This window comes from Mauremys mutica, chromosome 4 (assembly GCF_020497125.1).
Source record: "Mauremys mutica isolate MM-2020 ecotype Southern chromosome 4, ASM2049712v1, whole genome shotgun sequence".
Classification (NCBI taxonomy): Eukaryota; Metazoa; Chordata; order Testudines; family Geoemydidae; genus Mauremys; species Mauremys mutica.
In genome coordinates, this window is record NC_059075.1 from 41,844,309 (window position 1) to 41,862,307 (window position 17,999).

At 41.6% G+C, this 17,999-nt stretch overlaps 1 protein-coding gene across 4 annotated transcripts in view; it reads right to left on the reverse strand.

The window, feature by feature from the left end:
* Positions 1–17,999, reverse strand: part of ESRRB (estrogen related receptor beta) — a 177,853-nt gene that overhangs the window by 100,259 nt on the left and 59,595 nt on the right. For 3 of the 4 annotated variants that reach the window (XM_045012601.1, XM_045012607.1, XM_045012608.1), the window contains one exon: positions 10,908–10,970. The exons of the other annotated variant lie outside the window; for it this stretch is intronic. In XM_045012601.1, coding sequence (XP_044868536.1) covers positions 10,908–10,921 — 14 coding nt within the window. In that variant the 5' untranslated portion in view covers positions 10,922–10,970. Of the gene's footprint in view, positions 1–10,907; positions 10,971–17,999 lie in introns of those variants that run through there. 4 annotated transcript variants of the gene reach the window in all.

Genomic DNA, 17,999 nt, shown 5'->3' on the forward strand with positions numbered 1-17,999 from the left:
CACGGAGCAACAGTGCCTTGCTCTTTCAGTCACATGCACAGATATTTGTTGCTTACTCAGAACTCTGCACCTTTAATCCAGGCACAACAAAACTCTAGAAAAGGTACTGTAGGGAACAATCCTGCTTTGGTAGCAAAATGGCCTGCATGGAACCCCAGTGGGCTTTTCCTTCACTAATTTCTAGGCTGCTAGTCCCCTTTCTGCCATCCCTCCTTTGGTCTTTGTCCTTTAAGACTGTAAGCTCTGAGGGGCAAACGCCTGTCTAATCCTATGTCTGTGAAGTACCCAGCTCATTGGTAGGCACTACAGAATAAATAATTCCATGATTCTATTATATCTCCCGCCTGGGGCCAGACACTGGACTGGAGGCCTCTGGTTCCTGGAGTTCCCCATTTCATGTCTGAGTCCGAAGGATGAGCAACTGCACATTATTGCAATTCACACTCCAGTTAGGTCTTCCAGTATCCTTAGGTGCTAGCTTTACCAGGTGAGCCCAAAAGGGAGCCTTCTCTCTGGCCAAGATAATAGGAACTGCATGGAGCTGGGATGGCTGCGAGCACCTCGGCTGCCTCAAATAACTGGGCCACACTGAGTAGGCCTCATTTGTAACTTGCATTTTGCATGTCTTAAAATAATTATATGTGCACAAGGATCAAGCACGGGTGTGCACAAGATGCATGCACAAGCATCAAACAATACACACATACATCAGCACACTCAAATCCATTAACGCTAACAAAGAGACACATACGCCACTACCCACCATATGAACACAAGCATGCATACTCCTACATTCACATTAGGACATTAAAGACACAAAGACATTAAACAAAGCATTCATGAAACACACATGCAGAATAACACTTACCACAGAACCTCACCATGCCCCACACCACCCAGACCTAAATGTTCTGTGACAAGCACCTTTGCAAATGTAAATGGCCAGAGCACAAATCAGCCTGGCCCTTTAATGACCCTTTAAGCAGAGAGGGTCTTCGCCATGTTCTACTCTCACCTCACTCACTCTGTTTTCAGTATAAAATATTTCAAGTCAGCAGAGAGGCCAGGTGAGAGCGAGGCTGGCTACTGCCATTCACTGCTGTTAAACTGCAATGGAACAACTGAAGGGCTCAGTAATTCCACGGAGCAGGACTAAGCACTAGGTCAGAGCACAGAGAGTTAAAGACACAGCAAGAGTCGGCATGAGCCCACTGAGCAGGTCAAAGAAAACCCTCAGATAAGCTAATCACCGTTCTCTCTCTAGGATTGATTCACTGTAAGTTTTCCTCCCTGTCTGTTCTCTTAACGGCTATTTTTATTTTATCCATCGCAGAGGCAAAAATGACAAAATGGGATGGTTCTGAGTTTCTGCTCCCTCCAAGTGCCATGCCAGGACTCAGCAGGCCATGTGCTCCACCTCACCCTGAACACCACCTCTGGATTCCATTCCCATCAGTTCCCATTAAGCCTCATACTGGGACATGGTTCCTGTCCCCGCCCACTCCTTTGGAGCATCCGCGCAAGATAGGGCTTCTATCAGCTTCCAATGAGTGTGTCTTCTCCAATTTCCAGGACACTAACCATGCTGTAATAAACCATCTCCTGATCTGATGAGGGCAATCCCTATTCCTCAAACTCCATGAAGTCCAGCACTATAACTCTTTCCATCATCAATGGCTCCATTTCAAACTCTTCTGCTCTTTGGAATATTCTGCTTCCCAAGTCTCATCATCTCTCTCAAGTACAATTCACCTCTGGCTGCGCATAGTTCCAGCTCTCAATGTCATTCATCAAGAAGGTTGCAGGTAGCAGACTCTGCTTTCACAAATGACCTGGCACTATCAGAGTCATCAAGCGCAAAGGGCATTGTATATTTGTATGAAAGCTTAATAGCTGTGGCGAAACCACTCTGCAGTGCTACGCCTTGCACCAATCTGGCTGCCACTTTCTCAATATGACATGTTCCTCAAACCTGCAAGAAAGCCCATTTCCAGCAGAGTGGCTCAGAGGTGTACTGATGTGTTGGACTGAAATTGCTTGTGAGATAGCTAGGACGAAGGTTAGTGCTGTTATTATTGTTTGTTGGATTTAATGTTTATTTTTAGGCAAATCCTGACTCAGTTTTTGTGAAAGTAGGTTTTCCTAATATGCATTTTGAAAAATCCTTTCCCCCAACTCCTATATATAAAAACTCAAAACTCCGCCTTTCCTTGGAACGAACTGCCCCTGGTCTGGGCATTTGCAGTGTATATTTTATAAAATCTTATCTTAAATGTGGGGAGTCTGTCACCGTTTATCAGTTTCAACCTAAAACCAGAAATCCTGCTTATACGAATAAGACAGTCACAATGACTGGGTTCACTTTGTTTGGTTTTTTCCCAATCATTATGTCTAGGTCTGATCCCACGCTCCCTGACCTCAGTTCTGCCCTTGCTGGTTCTGCCTCCAGTTTGCATTCCATCTTCAAACACTGTTCCTAGAGTGACTGGCTGTAAGATGCTGCTCACATGAGAAATGTGTGATGCTAGCCTGTAACTCCAACTCTCCTTCAGACCACCTGTCTGGGGTGGGGGGGCGAGGGTGTGATTATCACCTGGTATCGGTCATTCAGCCATTGCTGGCTTCCCTTCTGGCCTCAGAGATCTGGTGTAAAAAACTCATCCCTTTTTCAGCAGCAGAGCTGTCATCTCTCCCAAGCTTTGTCTCTGTGGGTTTTGTTCACACATTGCTCATTTCAGATTTTGAGGGACCAGAGAGTTCTTTTGGAATTCCTTCCCAGTCGGGGCTATCAGGCAGCCTGTCTTGCTTCAGAGCAGAGGTTATCATCCTGCTTTCACTTTTTCTTGATTTCATGTGCTGTTGTGAGGGCTTTACTGTTGCTCGGTTTGGTGGCACTATAGAGTTTCAACAGCATTTGCATGGGTCAACTCCCACCACACGGATTTCTTCCTCATTCTCTCATCAGAGCACCTTCCTGCCTGGAGCGCTCAGGGATTCTCCACATGATGTAATACTTCATCTGAGCCTTGTTCTATTCCTCTCTGCCATGTTTTTATCCCAATAATATTCTTTGCAACTTCAGTGAGTTCACACTTTGTCTCCTCTCACACTTCATTTGCCATTTTGTCCTTTGTGCATTTCAGCAATGCATCAAATTCATCCCCAATTACCACTCTGTAGCTTCCTCCAACATACTCCAAATTATTCCCAAAGGACTGAAGGAATCGTTTCATGCATTAGAAGCATGAAACCTGAACTCTGAAAGAAGCAGCTGGTGATCTGACTCAATAAGAGCACCTGGCAGAGTTTTGCAGAGTGTAGAATGCTAGTTTCTGTCTTCCCCGTACAGTAAGAGCATTAGTCTGCTTCTCACGGAGATCTCTCTAAACAATTCCAGGTGCATCTTCCCCTATTGTGGTGTGAAGCTGAATCGCCTAATATTGACCTCACATCAGTTTTACACTGGAGTAACTACTGATTTCAATTGAGTTACTCCTCATTTACCCCAGTGAAAATGAGAATCAGCCCAAAGCATCTTCAGATATAAGCTGATCCTTAGAGCAGAACTCAAAAGACTTGATGATAGTGTCTTCATTTGCTGACCTCTCCTATCTTAGTCTCCCATTTACATTCTTGTCAACAATACCCTTCTATACATGCACTGACAGCATCTCATGGTTGTTAGTTACTTTGAGAATGTGCAGTAATCTATTACAAATTACTCATTGCTGGATGTAAAATGGAATCACTTACACATTAGTCTCTCCTAGAAGTTGTGAAGTACTGATTAGATTACTTCAGTGTGGGGAAAAGTGAATCATTGTGAATCACTGCCATTTAGTATGGCCTTCCATCTCAGAAGGCACCAAAGATTGCTTCTTGAGCTTGTGAGGCTCTTTTGTCTAGTCTGATGGTCCACCATGAAAAGTGCCAAAGCACTAATGTAGCTGTAACACTGGTGTTGTATGAGCATTATATACCGAGACTGCTCATATTGGACACCATGACTTTCATGGCATCATTCCCCATGGTAGAAATACTTAGGGGAAGTAGAACTATTAAAAATAGAATAGGGGGATTAGCTTAGTGACAGGCCAAAAATGATTGGGTTACTGCTTTTCAACATCTGCCTTTAACAAGAGAAATAAAAGAGGAACAAACATTTTGGAAGTAAGAAGCATCCTGCAAAGCCAGCTAAGAAGGTAAAAGAATACTTAAGAATATATATTTATCAATTGTGCTGGACAAAATGTATACTATGACAGACAGGGGATTAGCTAACAAACTTCCGGCTCCACAGACTGTTATTTTGGAAAAGTCATGGGGAATGTGTATACCATACTTACACAATGAAACTCTCTTTCTCCCTCTAGTGTCTGTACCACAAAAAGTCTGTTACAGACTTTGAGCAACAGACCTGGATCTTCTAGCTCAGTCATTCAGATCCTGAAGTCTTGTGTTTTATCTCCACTGCCAACCATGCACCCCAGGGATATTGCCTTACAATATCATGAAGCATGGAGGTGACAATTCTCTACACAGTTCTGCCGTAATTGTACCTGGAATACTGTGTTAATTTGGGGGCATCATTTTATCAGAATGATGCTGACAAACTGGATGCAGCTTTGAGCACCCAAATGTGACCAGGTGGTTGTCTGCACTCATTACGAAGAGAGATCAACAGATAACTAAGGAGATAACAATATATTCTCTCTTCAAATATTTGTAAACAGCAAGGATGGACAGAAATTGTTTAGCGTGATAGTAGAGAACATAATCAGGAGGACTGGGATGAAATTAAGAAGGAAAACTTTTGCGCTGAATAGTAGGAAAAAATATTTTCTATTATGAGAACTCCTTAGGCTATGGAATCATCCCCGGAGGGAAGGGATGGAAGCCTCCTTGCTTGTGACACTTACAACTAGACTAGGTAGAATACTGGGAAAATGTACCATAGAGCAGAATCCTGCATTGGCATAGGAGGATGAGCTGGATGACCCAATAGTTACATGTCTAATATCTGATTCTGTGCTTGAGACAGGAATTAAAGAACTGCCAAGACAAGTGGCTGAAAGGAATCCACATTTACTTTTCAGACCACAAATTAATTTGATTATTTCCCAGGATTACATTTGTAAAAAGTAAACTATGATTGTAACCCTTCTCAGTACTTCATCAACCCTGAACCCACACTCATCAGTTATGTGTCAATGCAGCATCAACCAAGTCCTGCAGGGGGCTGTAGAGTTCTTCTGATTTTTCTCATCTGGTGCATGGATTGGAGTACTGTAATGGTCGGAGCTATTTTAAGGCAGGTTGAGGCAAAGATGATGGGCACTGACTGACTGGTCTCCCAGTAATGGATGCAGATCCATTCTTGTTTCAGAAAAATGACACTACTTTCTCATGTCTCTCTTCTATTCCCCATATTTAACATCAAGTCTCCTTCAAGTTTAAACTAGTGACTGACAGATCCTGTAACCTCAAATGTTCTGCAATGACAATTTTTCCATACCGACCTGCCAAAGCAGAAGGTGCTGCGGCTATTTGAAGCTGTAGCTGGGGTCAACTTCAAACTCCTGTTAACTGCACAGTTGTTTTTAGCTCAAAGTGCTATATCATCTTGAACAGCTCTTACAGGAACAGACTTTTTGGAGCTTAAACTGGCTTTGTCCCTTTCCTCTGCCTGACCCAAGGCCGCTGTCATTTCTTCCTTCCTCACCCACATAACCACATCTCAACTGATTGCGGCGAATTGCTTTGTGGTGTGGAAAGACAACGTAGTGTTTCTGTCCTTGGCCTGCCTTATTCACCCTTGCGTTGAGTTCCAGCAGTACCTCACGAGACGTGCAATTACCCCATACCCTATCCCACACCACTGCACAGCAAGACTGCTCTGGGAGAATAACCGTGCATACATTGCTCTTTATCAGTTATTTTCAACAGCAAAGAAACTCCGCAAAACTGGAGCCCAACCTTTGAAAACTAAAACAGCCGAGACATTTTCTTTCTAGTCCTCCTGAAGCAAATAAATTAACTGGATCCAAATCTCCAGCCTGCTACCCACCCACTTGCATGCTACAGGAAAATGCCAGCTGGGGAGGGTCCACTTTTCAAGAGCAAAGTTTTGAAGGTGATTGACTATGGAAAGTACCTTATATACTCGTTCATAAGCCGAATATTTTTGGTAAAAAAAAGTGACGCATCAAAGAGCGGGAGTCAGCTTATAAACGGGTCTACACTAAAATTTGATGATTTTAAACTCTATGGAATCATTGAATTGAATAGCTAATACAGGGATCAGCGACCTTTGGCACGCAGCTCGCTGGCAGGCCGGGCCGGTTTGTTTACCTGCCGTGTCCGCAGGTTCGGCTGATTGCGGCTCCCACTGGCCACGGTTCACCGCTCCAGGCCAATGGGGGTGGCAGGAAGCAGCAGCCAGCACATCCCTCGGCCCACGCCGCTTCCCGCCACTTCCTGGCGGGCCGCGGGCCAAAGGTTGCCGATCCCTGATCTAATGCATTGTAGTTTTGTTTACCTAGAGCATCTGCAGGCATGGAGCCCCTCAGCTCCCTGTGGCTGTGGTTCACTGTTCCCATTGGCTGAGAATGACGAACCACGGCCACAGGGAGCTGAGGGGCTCCATGCCTGCAGATGCTCCAAGTAAAGAAAACGTCCTGACCTGCCAGCGGCTTACTCTGACGGGCCGGGAGCCAAAGTTTTCCAACCCCTGAAATATAGGGTCGGCTTATGAAAGGGTCATACAGTTTTTGCCATTTTTACCTATCCATTTTGGGGAGTCGGCTTATAAACGAACAGGCTAATGAACGAGTATATACGGTAACGCCTTCCTCTGGCTCTGCCAGTTTGTCTGTTCTTTCTATGTCTGTTTGGGGCAGGGACTACCTTGCCGGCTCTGTATTGTACAGAACCCAGCACATTTGCCACCGTCCCATTGAAGTTGAAGGGGATTTGGATGCCTAAACAGCCTTTACAAATAATAAGTTTAAATTATTTTTAAAATATGTATTTTGTTACATTCCCTTTACCATCCATACATTTTTAATCAAATGAATTATCTGCTAAGAGGTGGTGGAGAACTTGTAATAGACACCAACCACCTGACCTTTCTTAATTAATCCAGTTCATACTTTCTCTAGTCCGGGACCTTCAAAACTTTGCTCTTGAAAGACAGACCCTTCCCAGCGGGTAATCTCTGTAGGATGCAGGAGAGTGTGCTGCAAGCTGGAGATTTGGATCCAGCTAGTCATCAGGATAACAACCCTATTTGCAAATCAAGTATCTTTATCAGATAACCAGTGGAGACCAGGACAATATCTAATAGTTCAACATCTGCACCAAGATATATAACTGCTTTTGTACAAAAACCTTTCTTCTAATCCTTCTTAAACTCAACCAGACTGATTGGTTTTTATTATTCATGAATTAATTTTTAACTCTTGGTCCAACAGGGGAATTGAATCTATAACATTTTCCACAGATTGAGGCAAAGAAGCTCTATGTCGACAGCGCAGAACAGCCAAAAGCAGATTTTTTTCCCTTCAACCAACCACTAAAGAATGGTTGTGTATTTTTTTCCTAAACACCTTAGGTGAAAATTTAAAGGAAAAAATGAATACATTAAAATATACATAATACTGTAGTGCTGAGCTGGGAGAACTGATTTCCTTTTGCAAATATACACAGAGGGAAAATGAAGGATGGTAGGGAAATAAACGGCAGTTTTAGGGCTTAAAAAGGCAAGTCCTTGTAGTGAGGCGACTTGAGGTGGGGGAGAAATTTGAAGACCGGGTCTGTACTGGAATGGGAGAAACGGGCATGGGCACTGTTTAGGGCATATGGTTCTTTCAGCCTCTTAGCTGAAATCACTGGAACCAAAAGCAAATAGTTCTCATTTTAAATCGCAAGCGGCTTCTAACAGTTATAACAGGATGGTCAGAAATGTTGTTTGCTTTGATAGGGTGTGACTTGAATTATTCCTTACTCATATAACGCTTTCAAAAGTGATGGACTGTACAGTGGGAAGCATGTTACATTTTGTGCCCTCCCATAAGCACCATGCTTAAAAACTCCCCAAAACAAAATAAAAATTCCCGAAGTATCCAAAGATTAAACCAAAGTGCTGATTTTTCCGGCTTCAGCACAAGTCCCCAGCTTCATCCAAATAGTATTTTGTGGTTTGTTCCATATTTTGCACTTTTGTCTTTTCATCCTTTCTCGTATTTTAATATAAAAAAAATCACTGCATTTCTTTAAAATCAGAAACCCTGATGTGGGGGGGAATCTATAAACAGAATATCTAACCACATTTAGCTATCCAATGATATCTAATCTTATTATCTACGATCTAATTATATCTGCTCTAATTCAGACTACAAAAATCTATAAATACAGATGTTATGTACACTGTATCTAGATACCGTTAAAATTATTTTTTAGTTCTAGAATGCCTTTTATCCAAAGATCTCAAAAGCTTTAGAAACATTAATTAATTAAGCCATAGAACACTCCTGTGAGGAAGGAAGTATTTTTATATATACTTTAAGTACACACACACTGTATAGATATACACATATACAGACAGTATTCACACACACTACATTTAGGTTATACTTATTCACATATACAGTATATGTACCTGTTTTATATAGAAATACACACACACGGTATGTGTGCTTGTTTATTTATAATATATTACATGCAATGATGTTGTAGCCACATTGGTCCTAAGGTATTAGAGAGAGGTAGGTGAGGTATTATCCTTTAACAGACCAACTTCTGCTGGTGAGAGAGACAAGGATTCAAGCTTACACAGAGCTCTTCTTCAGGTCTCTCTCTCTCTCTCTCTCACACACACACACACACACACACACACACGAGAATAAAACTATTTCTTTCTCATCTTTACTCATGTTAAGTCTGTGTAGTGTATAAGGTGCAACAGCACAATTTTCATCAATTATTCTAAGGGTGACTTGTCTGGTATCATTTGTATAAGGTAGAATGTGTGGACACATCAATACATCTCACCACCATTTTCAAAAGGTCACACTTGCTACAATCTGTTAAGGCAGAAAAAGCCCACAAGGAGTGAAAGTAAAATATTTTCTAAAGCTGAAGTGCCACTGTTACAGGCCCCCGTACAGGGATTCATTTGGCTTTGAAAGTGAGTTTTGACTGTATCAGACAGTTGTGCTTCCTCTCTCTGCCCCTGGTCCCAGGTTAGACTGCATTGCAGGCTACGCTCACTTGCCTGGAAGTCACTGCTTAATAATCCAGTTAGGCGTACGAAGTGCCTTGCTCCCTTCTGATACCTTTGCACTACAGATGAATCCGATAAGCAAACTGACTACTAAAAGAGTGTCAGGCAACGGCCTATTAAGGTCTTTGGTTTCACAGGAGTAGCTGCCCAGCATCTCACTACAGCACAGCGCCTCCCCCGCCCCCTCCCCGACACACACACACACACACACACACACACTCTCTCTCACAATGACCAAAAATGCAAACGGCAGAAAAACAGAAACATTTGAGAGGCTGAATGAAGTAGCAAGTCAGACGGATGGGGAGAGGAAGGCAATGCCCAGAGAGGCTGAAAAAGGGCTAGAGAGGGACTGCAATCGGAGTGTTGCAAGATATTCATCTGACCTTCCCCACATCTTTTAGACAGTTTAAAAAAAAATCAGACAGTGTTTGCCTATCATATCGAATTCTGAAACAAGGAACAAATGAAAGACAAAAGGTAATTCTCAGAAACAGTCTTTCAATCAAGGATCATTTTTAAAAAAATAAAAAGCAGACAAAGTATGAATACACACACACACAAACATTTTAAAAAAATAGGATTAACCCTGGCTACCAGTACTGTGGTAACAGTTATAAAATGAGCCCCAGAACTCAATGTCACAAGCCTATATTCTTAACTGTTGTATTTCTAGGTCTGTGAAAATCCCATAAAGAATTTTTTTTTAAATAAGCAAATAAAACAACACTGTTGATGTTTCATAACATGTCAGATTGAATGAACAAAAAATGCAAGGAAAACTTTTTAAAAATAAAATCAGGCAAAGCAAAATTATTTATTGTCCTTATTTTTGTGTGTTTAATTTTTTTTTCTACAAACTGGTATAAAGCGCAGTGGAAGCATGTTTTATAATTGTTTTTGCTATTGTTTATTTACTGGCGGCAACTGACAGAAAATTATATTTCTGTCCTTTACTTTTCCCCACATCTTTGTGGAGGACGAAAAACTAGAAGCTCTTAAAATGAACATCTCCACATGCAAAATCATAATCACAGAATTAAACATTTTTAAGGCTGTTCTTTTGACCTCTCTCTTGAGTCAAAGGACAGTGAGACAATACGCTCACCGGTATCGTTCACGGTGACGGCTCCATCACCAGCGACTGAAGCTCATTATTACTGAAGGGAACTTCAAAGTGCCAGGAGAAAAACAGAAGGAATTCAAAAATAATGTTTTGTGAAACTATACGCGTGGGAAAGACTAGGAGAATAGGAGAAAAATAACAACAAGAAATCTCCTAATAAAAACAGCTGTATTAAAAATGCACAATCAGTTCAGAATGAACTGCACTTTGAAAAGAGACTCTTTCACAAGCTCCCCAACTGAAAGTAACTGGCTCTCTCTAACCCATCCGATGGCCTAGTTTTCTTATGTTAAAAAAAAGTGTTTGAGACTTAAAATGTATGGTGAATTGGACATGATTTTCTGGGACAGAAAAGAAAAGTCGGGACTGTAAGAGAAGGGTTCTCACCAAATGCTCTTAGCATCCTAAAGAACAAACCTAGAACAGGTTTCCTTTTTCTCCCACCCCTCTCAAATGGAATGTAAAATCAGGGAGATGCCCAAAGAATGAACACCTCACCGGCAGTGCAGCATCGGACAAGACAGGCCGCCTCTCTCTATGCTCAATCCATTCCCTTTCACACTAAAAAACAAAACAAAAACAGTTCTGTCATGGAATGTTACTGCAACTTAAATCCCAAGCACAGAAAGGGACAGAAAAGAAACTAATGAAGGAATTAGCATGAGAAAGCACTCTTCCCCTCACACACAAGTTAGTGACTTTCTTCCAAATGGGTTCTGGTTCTATTGTTCATAACATCCTCATGGGCCAAGAATATTCTTTGCAAACTGACAGTCAGAATAAGGATGACTAGAGTGGGATTTTCTGGGATCCCTAAATATAGAATTGGATTTCTTGTACTCCCTTCAGCCCCTCCCAATAGAAAGAAACAGAGCTGAGTAGGCTCCCCCATTTAGAAGAGGGGAGCAAGAAAAATTCAGCTCAGCCGGGATACAAACCCAACACAGGTTGTGTGATAACAGCTTGCCACCTGCTTTTCACAAGTTGCCTTTCCGAAGTGTAAGGGGGCACTGAATGGGAACATTGCCTGCGGTGATCAGAATGCACTGAACAGTGCAATGTGCTAGTACTTATGTGTACACAGTGCTCTTCATAAAGGGCATCACAGAATGCTTTCCAGAGGGTGTCAGAAGCAGTAGCGAATAGGAAATATTAGTGAAACACCCTTAATAATTTGCAATCAAATAAATTATAAACACACACACACACACACACAGTCAAAGCAAGGTCACACCTATGGAAAAGAAAATTTAGCATCAGTAAACCTAGGAAGACAGAGAGGAGGAGTGTGCAGGAATGGTGAGGGTTAACAATATACAAGCTCCTGTCCAGCCAGCACAGGGTCAAATGATGTGCAGTGAAAGTTTGAAGTCCTCTATTCCCCAGAGCTTGTTTGCTAATTACATTTGCAATTACAAACATGACAAATATATTTCCGTACAGCGCGCTCCACCTCGAGCAAGCATGTTTCTCCTCACGGACAGTCGCTTCCAGCAGCAGGGCTCTCAAAAGCTCTGCATGATCAACAAAGTAAACTGTGCTTCAGCCACAAGGATCACTTTGTGGGCATCTCTAGTGCTCTGAAGAGGCAGGGCAGAGTTTTAAAGAGAAGCAACGTGACAGATACAGAAATTGATATTGATAGAAGTTACTGAAATTTAGTTCAACAATAAATTCCCCAGAAGTTGGCTAAGATTTCTGCAGGTGATTAGTTATTATCATCAATAAATAATAATGTATCCAGCTCAATATTTATTATTAATAAATAATAAGCCTGTTACATTACATTTCCACTTGCAGATCCCACAACACATGGCAATTCAGACTAACTCACAAACTACATGCAACGATCACCTCGCTTATTGCTGAAATGCAGCCGATCCTGCAGGGCAGAAACAGTGCAAGATTTTTCCTGTTTTCAGCAAAATACACAAATCTGATTGCTGTTGCTGTTTTCATTGTCCACCAGCCTCTTCAGACAAAGAGCCAATAGATTCATGGCTACTTGTGGAACTTCTGTTTATTATTTATGTGGTGGTGGTGCCTACGAACCCCAATCAAGGTTCGTGGCCTCATTACGCTAGGCACTGTACAAATGCTAAACCTACCTACCTACTCATGCAAACTAAAAATAAATGTAAAAAACCTTTTGCATTCCCCAGCTGCCAAATTAAGCTAAATAACTACCTAAGATGTGGAGATGGACTTGCTGAGGAGAATTTGCTCCATCTCTGAGGTCTAAAATAAAGTCTCTCTCTCTCTCTCACACACACAAAATCTGGTTGCCGTTAGCACTTCCCGACTTCTGAACTGTGGGATGCAGAACAGAACAGAAGAATTTGAGAGTAGGGATTCAGCTTTTATATCCAGCATACACCATCATCTTCTTCTTTCGCTATTTCTTCTCTAACTAAGTGCAGGCAAAACATTTTACATGCTTTGAAGAGGTTTCCCAAGAATGTCCATCATCCCCATAGGGACCATGAGGTGCAGCTGGGTTTAGATATACCCCGTCCCCCCCGCATTTCCTTCTTGCATTTCTTTGGAGAGATTCCATCCTCCCAAAACTTTGGGGAAGAGTTGTTGGTGTCACACACAAACCTCCTTAATGGGCTAAAATTATTCAAAGAGCATAAGAAATTTTGGGAAGCGTGAAATTAAAAATAATGGGAATCAAGCATAGGTAATGCAGCAGAAATGTGGCTAGGAGTCTCTGAGTCGGGGCAGTTGGTAGTGAGCAATGTAGTCTCTGAGAAGAAGGGTCTGGGATATGAAATCTCTGTCACAGCAACTTTCTTTGAACGCAATCCCTCCAAAGTCTTTTCCCTCTCGGGCTAAATGCAATATTTATTGATTACTTCAAATCAATACAATGAAAGATTTCTGTTTGGTTGGGTTTTCCTTTAATAAATTGATCTTTCCATATCTCTCAATAATTAATATGATTAAAGTATTTTTTTAAAGTGGAAGTTGGGAGGAGGAGGGGATGTTAATAAAAATCCTATACAATAATTTCCCAAATCCCAGTGCCAGACAGATTCTTGATAAGCTCAGTAAAGCAGGATCCCATCCTGTGATGGGAACCTGCTCAGGGAACTCAGCTACTCAGTCCTTTTCATTACAGACACTTCTCAATTTATGCTGCCAGTAAAATATAACAAAAACCAAAAACAACAACTCCTTGTTCCAGTCCTTCAGAAATGCTCAAAGTACACAGCTACAGTCAGCATCTGACACCAATTTCCTTCCATTCACAGACTATGGAGATTTTGGAGGTTACTGGAAACAAAGTCACATTTCCTCAATCTGTAAATAAGAATCAACAAAACAAAAACAAACAATTTACTAAATCTTTCTCTGAATTTGCTCTTTGATTGTATCAAAATTCCAGTACAGTATCTCTCTGTGTCTGTGTTTCTATGGTCATACAGACACTTTATTCCTTTTAACTTTTTTTTCTAATTGCACGATAATATTTCATAATCATCATCAGACAATGATTTGTGCATCTCTCTTTTATATCAAAGACATAACATCTAGTAGGATGCCCTAATTTGGCAATTACTTACACACACATACACACATACACACACACACACACACACACACACACACACACACACACACACACACACACAGAGCTTGGTCAGTCTCTCTCTCTCTTTCCAGGATATTAATTAGAAATGGCAATGACATTTTCCTACAGTCCTATCAACATCTTAGGCAGTAACTAAAGCAAAACAGAAAAAAACCTCTTCTCTCATTTGAGACAGTGAAATTAATATTAAAGGGTAAAATACCAGATTTCACTCTCTTGTGAAAAAATCTTATGTTTACATGCAGCAGAGCTACAATAGAGGCATTTTATATATACATATGTATTTATATTGTATACGTTAAAAACATGTATGTACATATACTGTACTTCAGATAGACATCGTAAGCACAGTGTAAATATGTTCACTCCACCTGCCCTGATCTGTGAGATAAACTGCAGACTCAAATCATTAGCTTTTATGGTTTGCTAATCCTATCCTTGCAAAAGGTTCCTCCTTGGAACTGCTTCACCTGCCCTGACAGAAGAACTTTCCCAAACCCCAGTACATGGAGGTGGCAATGGGTCCCTCAAAGCAGTAACTCCAACACACACACACACACACACACACACACAGAGTCAACAATTAGGAACAAGTGTTTTCTCACTGTCACTGCAAGATCCAGCACTGCAGGAAACAATGCATACCAATGACCAGAGTCCTCCCCGACTCCTTGTGTCATTTCTCAGGTCAGGACACACACAGACAGAATAGAACTTTTACTACTCAAAGAAGGTGAAATTCAAAGTATTATGGAGTTCGATTGAAAGAGGCGAATTCCTCTGCTCAGTTAGTTCTTGTCTGGACTCATCCTGGATTGGGACTTGTGTAATTTAGAGCAGCTTTCAATATTTTAAAGTTCACATTCAATGTAATGTTCAGTTTGCCAAAATAATTGTTGCAAACATAATTAAAACAAGAGAGTTTGGACAGAAAATAACTATCGACATTATTTCAATACCCAGTATTCAGCGTAGTAAGCCACTGTATGTAGGATAGTACACTCACACAAATAGATACAGATATAAGCATATATACACACACACACACAAAATACAATATGCTGTATGTACATATATACTCATGCATATACATTTTACACTTGCTGCACAGTGTACTTGTACTATTACACATACTGGATAGATAGGTAAATATACATATATTGGGCCAAATTCGGCCCTGACTTATACGCACACAATCACACTGAAATCAGATCTTAGTTACACAAGCATGTAAACTGAAGCAGAACCTGGCCATTGTATACATTTTTATTTATACACATTATCTGGAAGGCTTCCTACATCTTTCCTCTCCTCTTGACTTTTTCCAGATTCTGGATTAGTCATGGCTTCCATAGCACTTGCCCCATGGCTTGTGCTCCTTTAACTTTACTTTACTTTAATTTTTTTTAAATGGGTTTATTTGTTGTTGTTTTTTAATTCTCTCAATTTAGTTTCCCCACACACACCAAAAATAAATTGTAAATAAGCTTAGAAGCCCTGCAAGCTCAGGAAAAAGAAGACTGAGATCACACCAAGAGTTTATCGTTACCAAAGAATAGCTCCTCCAGCCCATTTTGAAGCCATGGGTCTCTCACAGTTCCTAGCCACTTTCATTTGTCTAACCAGAAGCCAAAGTTAAGGGAGGCACAAGCAGAAGTGAAGTGCGTTGGATACTCTGTTGTCGGCGGCTGTCCAGGGAGACCATTAAATAGTAAAAGGTACTAACAATAATCAAATGAGTGATTTACTTTTATTGTTTTTGTACGGTCTGAATTGCTTTTCTGGATTCAACAAGTAGAATGGATGAACAGGAAAAAGTTAACAAGAGCAGACATGACAGTTGGTAATTATCAAGCTACAATCAAGCTATTTTTCATGGAGGTAACAGCGCACTTTCAAAACTTTGACTTTGTATTAAAACACCTAATGGGATGCAATCCACTTTTCCTTTACGTATCTGTTTGTTTATTTTTAATTCAAAGTGGAACAGCCAAAAGCGAAGCACCAGTCACAAAAGCCACAGGGCTTAAACTGGTAATTCCCATTTAAAATAATAAATTTTATGTTAACAGCATTGTTGGAAGCAATGGAATAAGGTAAGGACAGAAGGAATGAGTGCAAGTCAGGAAAAACGGAGAGAGAGAAACAGAAAGATCTGAGAGAGATGAAAGAGCTGTAATGAGCAGAGCAGAGTAAAAGGCATATTTTTTTAATTCTCTTTTAATTCCTGCTAACTAGGATGCAGTTATTAAACAAATAATGAACCAGTCAAAGTGACGCTACTTCCATCTCTGGTGACACCATGGAGCCCTTGTAGGTGACACACAGACTAATATGCAAATACACAAAAAGAGATTCAGCTTAGAAAGAGATTTGTCGGAGAGGAGAAACATACTTGAAAAGAAATTGCACTGGTGGACCGGACACAAATGGCAAGAGGATTCCATCCTGTCTCCCAAGTTCCCCCAAAAGGATCAAATCCAACTTACTTGCTAAAGTGATTTTATACAAAGCATTGTCCGGCACGTTCCAACGTAACATACAAAGAACGAGAACACCAGCAGGTGCCGAGGAATCTGTCATCAGTCCAGCTTGGGATGCCTGCTCAGTAGCTCTCCTCCACTCTTTCCCCACACTGGCTGCCCTGATTGCAAGTCTGGGAAGGCTGGCTCTCCACAGATGAAGCTTTTGCCTTTCTTTTAAATAAGTGAACACAGTAAAATATCTGTGTTTTAATGTATCTACTTTGTGTAGACAGTATATATCTATTTACACCCACCCATTAGTTCATCTGATAGAAATTTTACATAACCCTGAGCATAAACAGAAAGTAAATCTGTGAAAGCAGAACATGCATTGTAGATTTTCTGTTTCATCAATCTGTGTTCCCCAGAGATGAAGCATTAAAAGAAGAAGTTGCAAGAAAGCAATTAATAAACTGGCACAAACTACAGTCAAATCAGACTGAGGAGTGGTTTCCTTAGAGAGATTTTCCTTTCACCTAGGTGGTCTGCACCTGTTCTAAATGGAGATTTGCTTCCCTCCAAGCCTCAGACAGGAGCATTGATACCCCCTTACACAATCCCCTCCCCACCACTACATCATTTGTCCAAAAGATAGGAAATCTGTGGAAGAATTTCTCCTCAGGGCTGGGGGGAGGGAAGGAACCTCAAGTAAAAATTGCTTCCCCCCCTTCCCAACTCACAGTCAGACAATACTCGGGCTCACACCAGTGCCAGCCTGTCATTTCCAGCACAGGCAAAACCAAACCAAACCAAACCAAACAGGGCACCTACTGGTTGTGGTAGCTGAGAGGGTCTGAGATGCAAAGTTCGGAAATGTCCATCAGTCCAGTTTTAGCATTCCCAGATGGCAGAGAAAAGCAACTAAATTACAGTGAAGAGAGTAAAGGGGGAAAAAGGGAGCCAGAGAAAGGGGACCAGACTGCAAGAAAAGGGACAAGGAAGGAAAGAAAGGGGGTGGGAGAAAAAGAGGAGACAGTTAAAGAGAGTAGGAGAGAAAGAGACAGACATATGCACATCCACACACACGCACTCATCCAGACACACTGAAGCAGGCAGAGGGAAGGGAGACAGCTGAGAAGACACAGGCACAAGAGATTTAGATCCCACTAACCCCACTGTAGCTTTAAGACGGAGAGACTGATGAATATGGCAATGCTGCTATTGGTTACCACTCAGGGGCTGGACTTGAAGTGACAGAGCAGAACTGGGCAGGGAGGGGGGTGAGAAGGAGGGAGGTGGGGGGCCAGCAAGTGAGACTTCAATAGACTAACATACCCACACATGGGCTAATAGCATCAGAGGAGGAGAATGCTGATCACACAGCCATAGAGCTTGTAATCCCGCAGTTGGCTAGGCAAAACCAGGGGGACAGGGCGTGACCTTCGGTCCTTTACACAGTCCCCCTTGTCCTCTACAATGCGAATTCCACTGGCAGCAGAACTGAGTGAGACGGGACCTCGTGGCTGG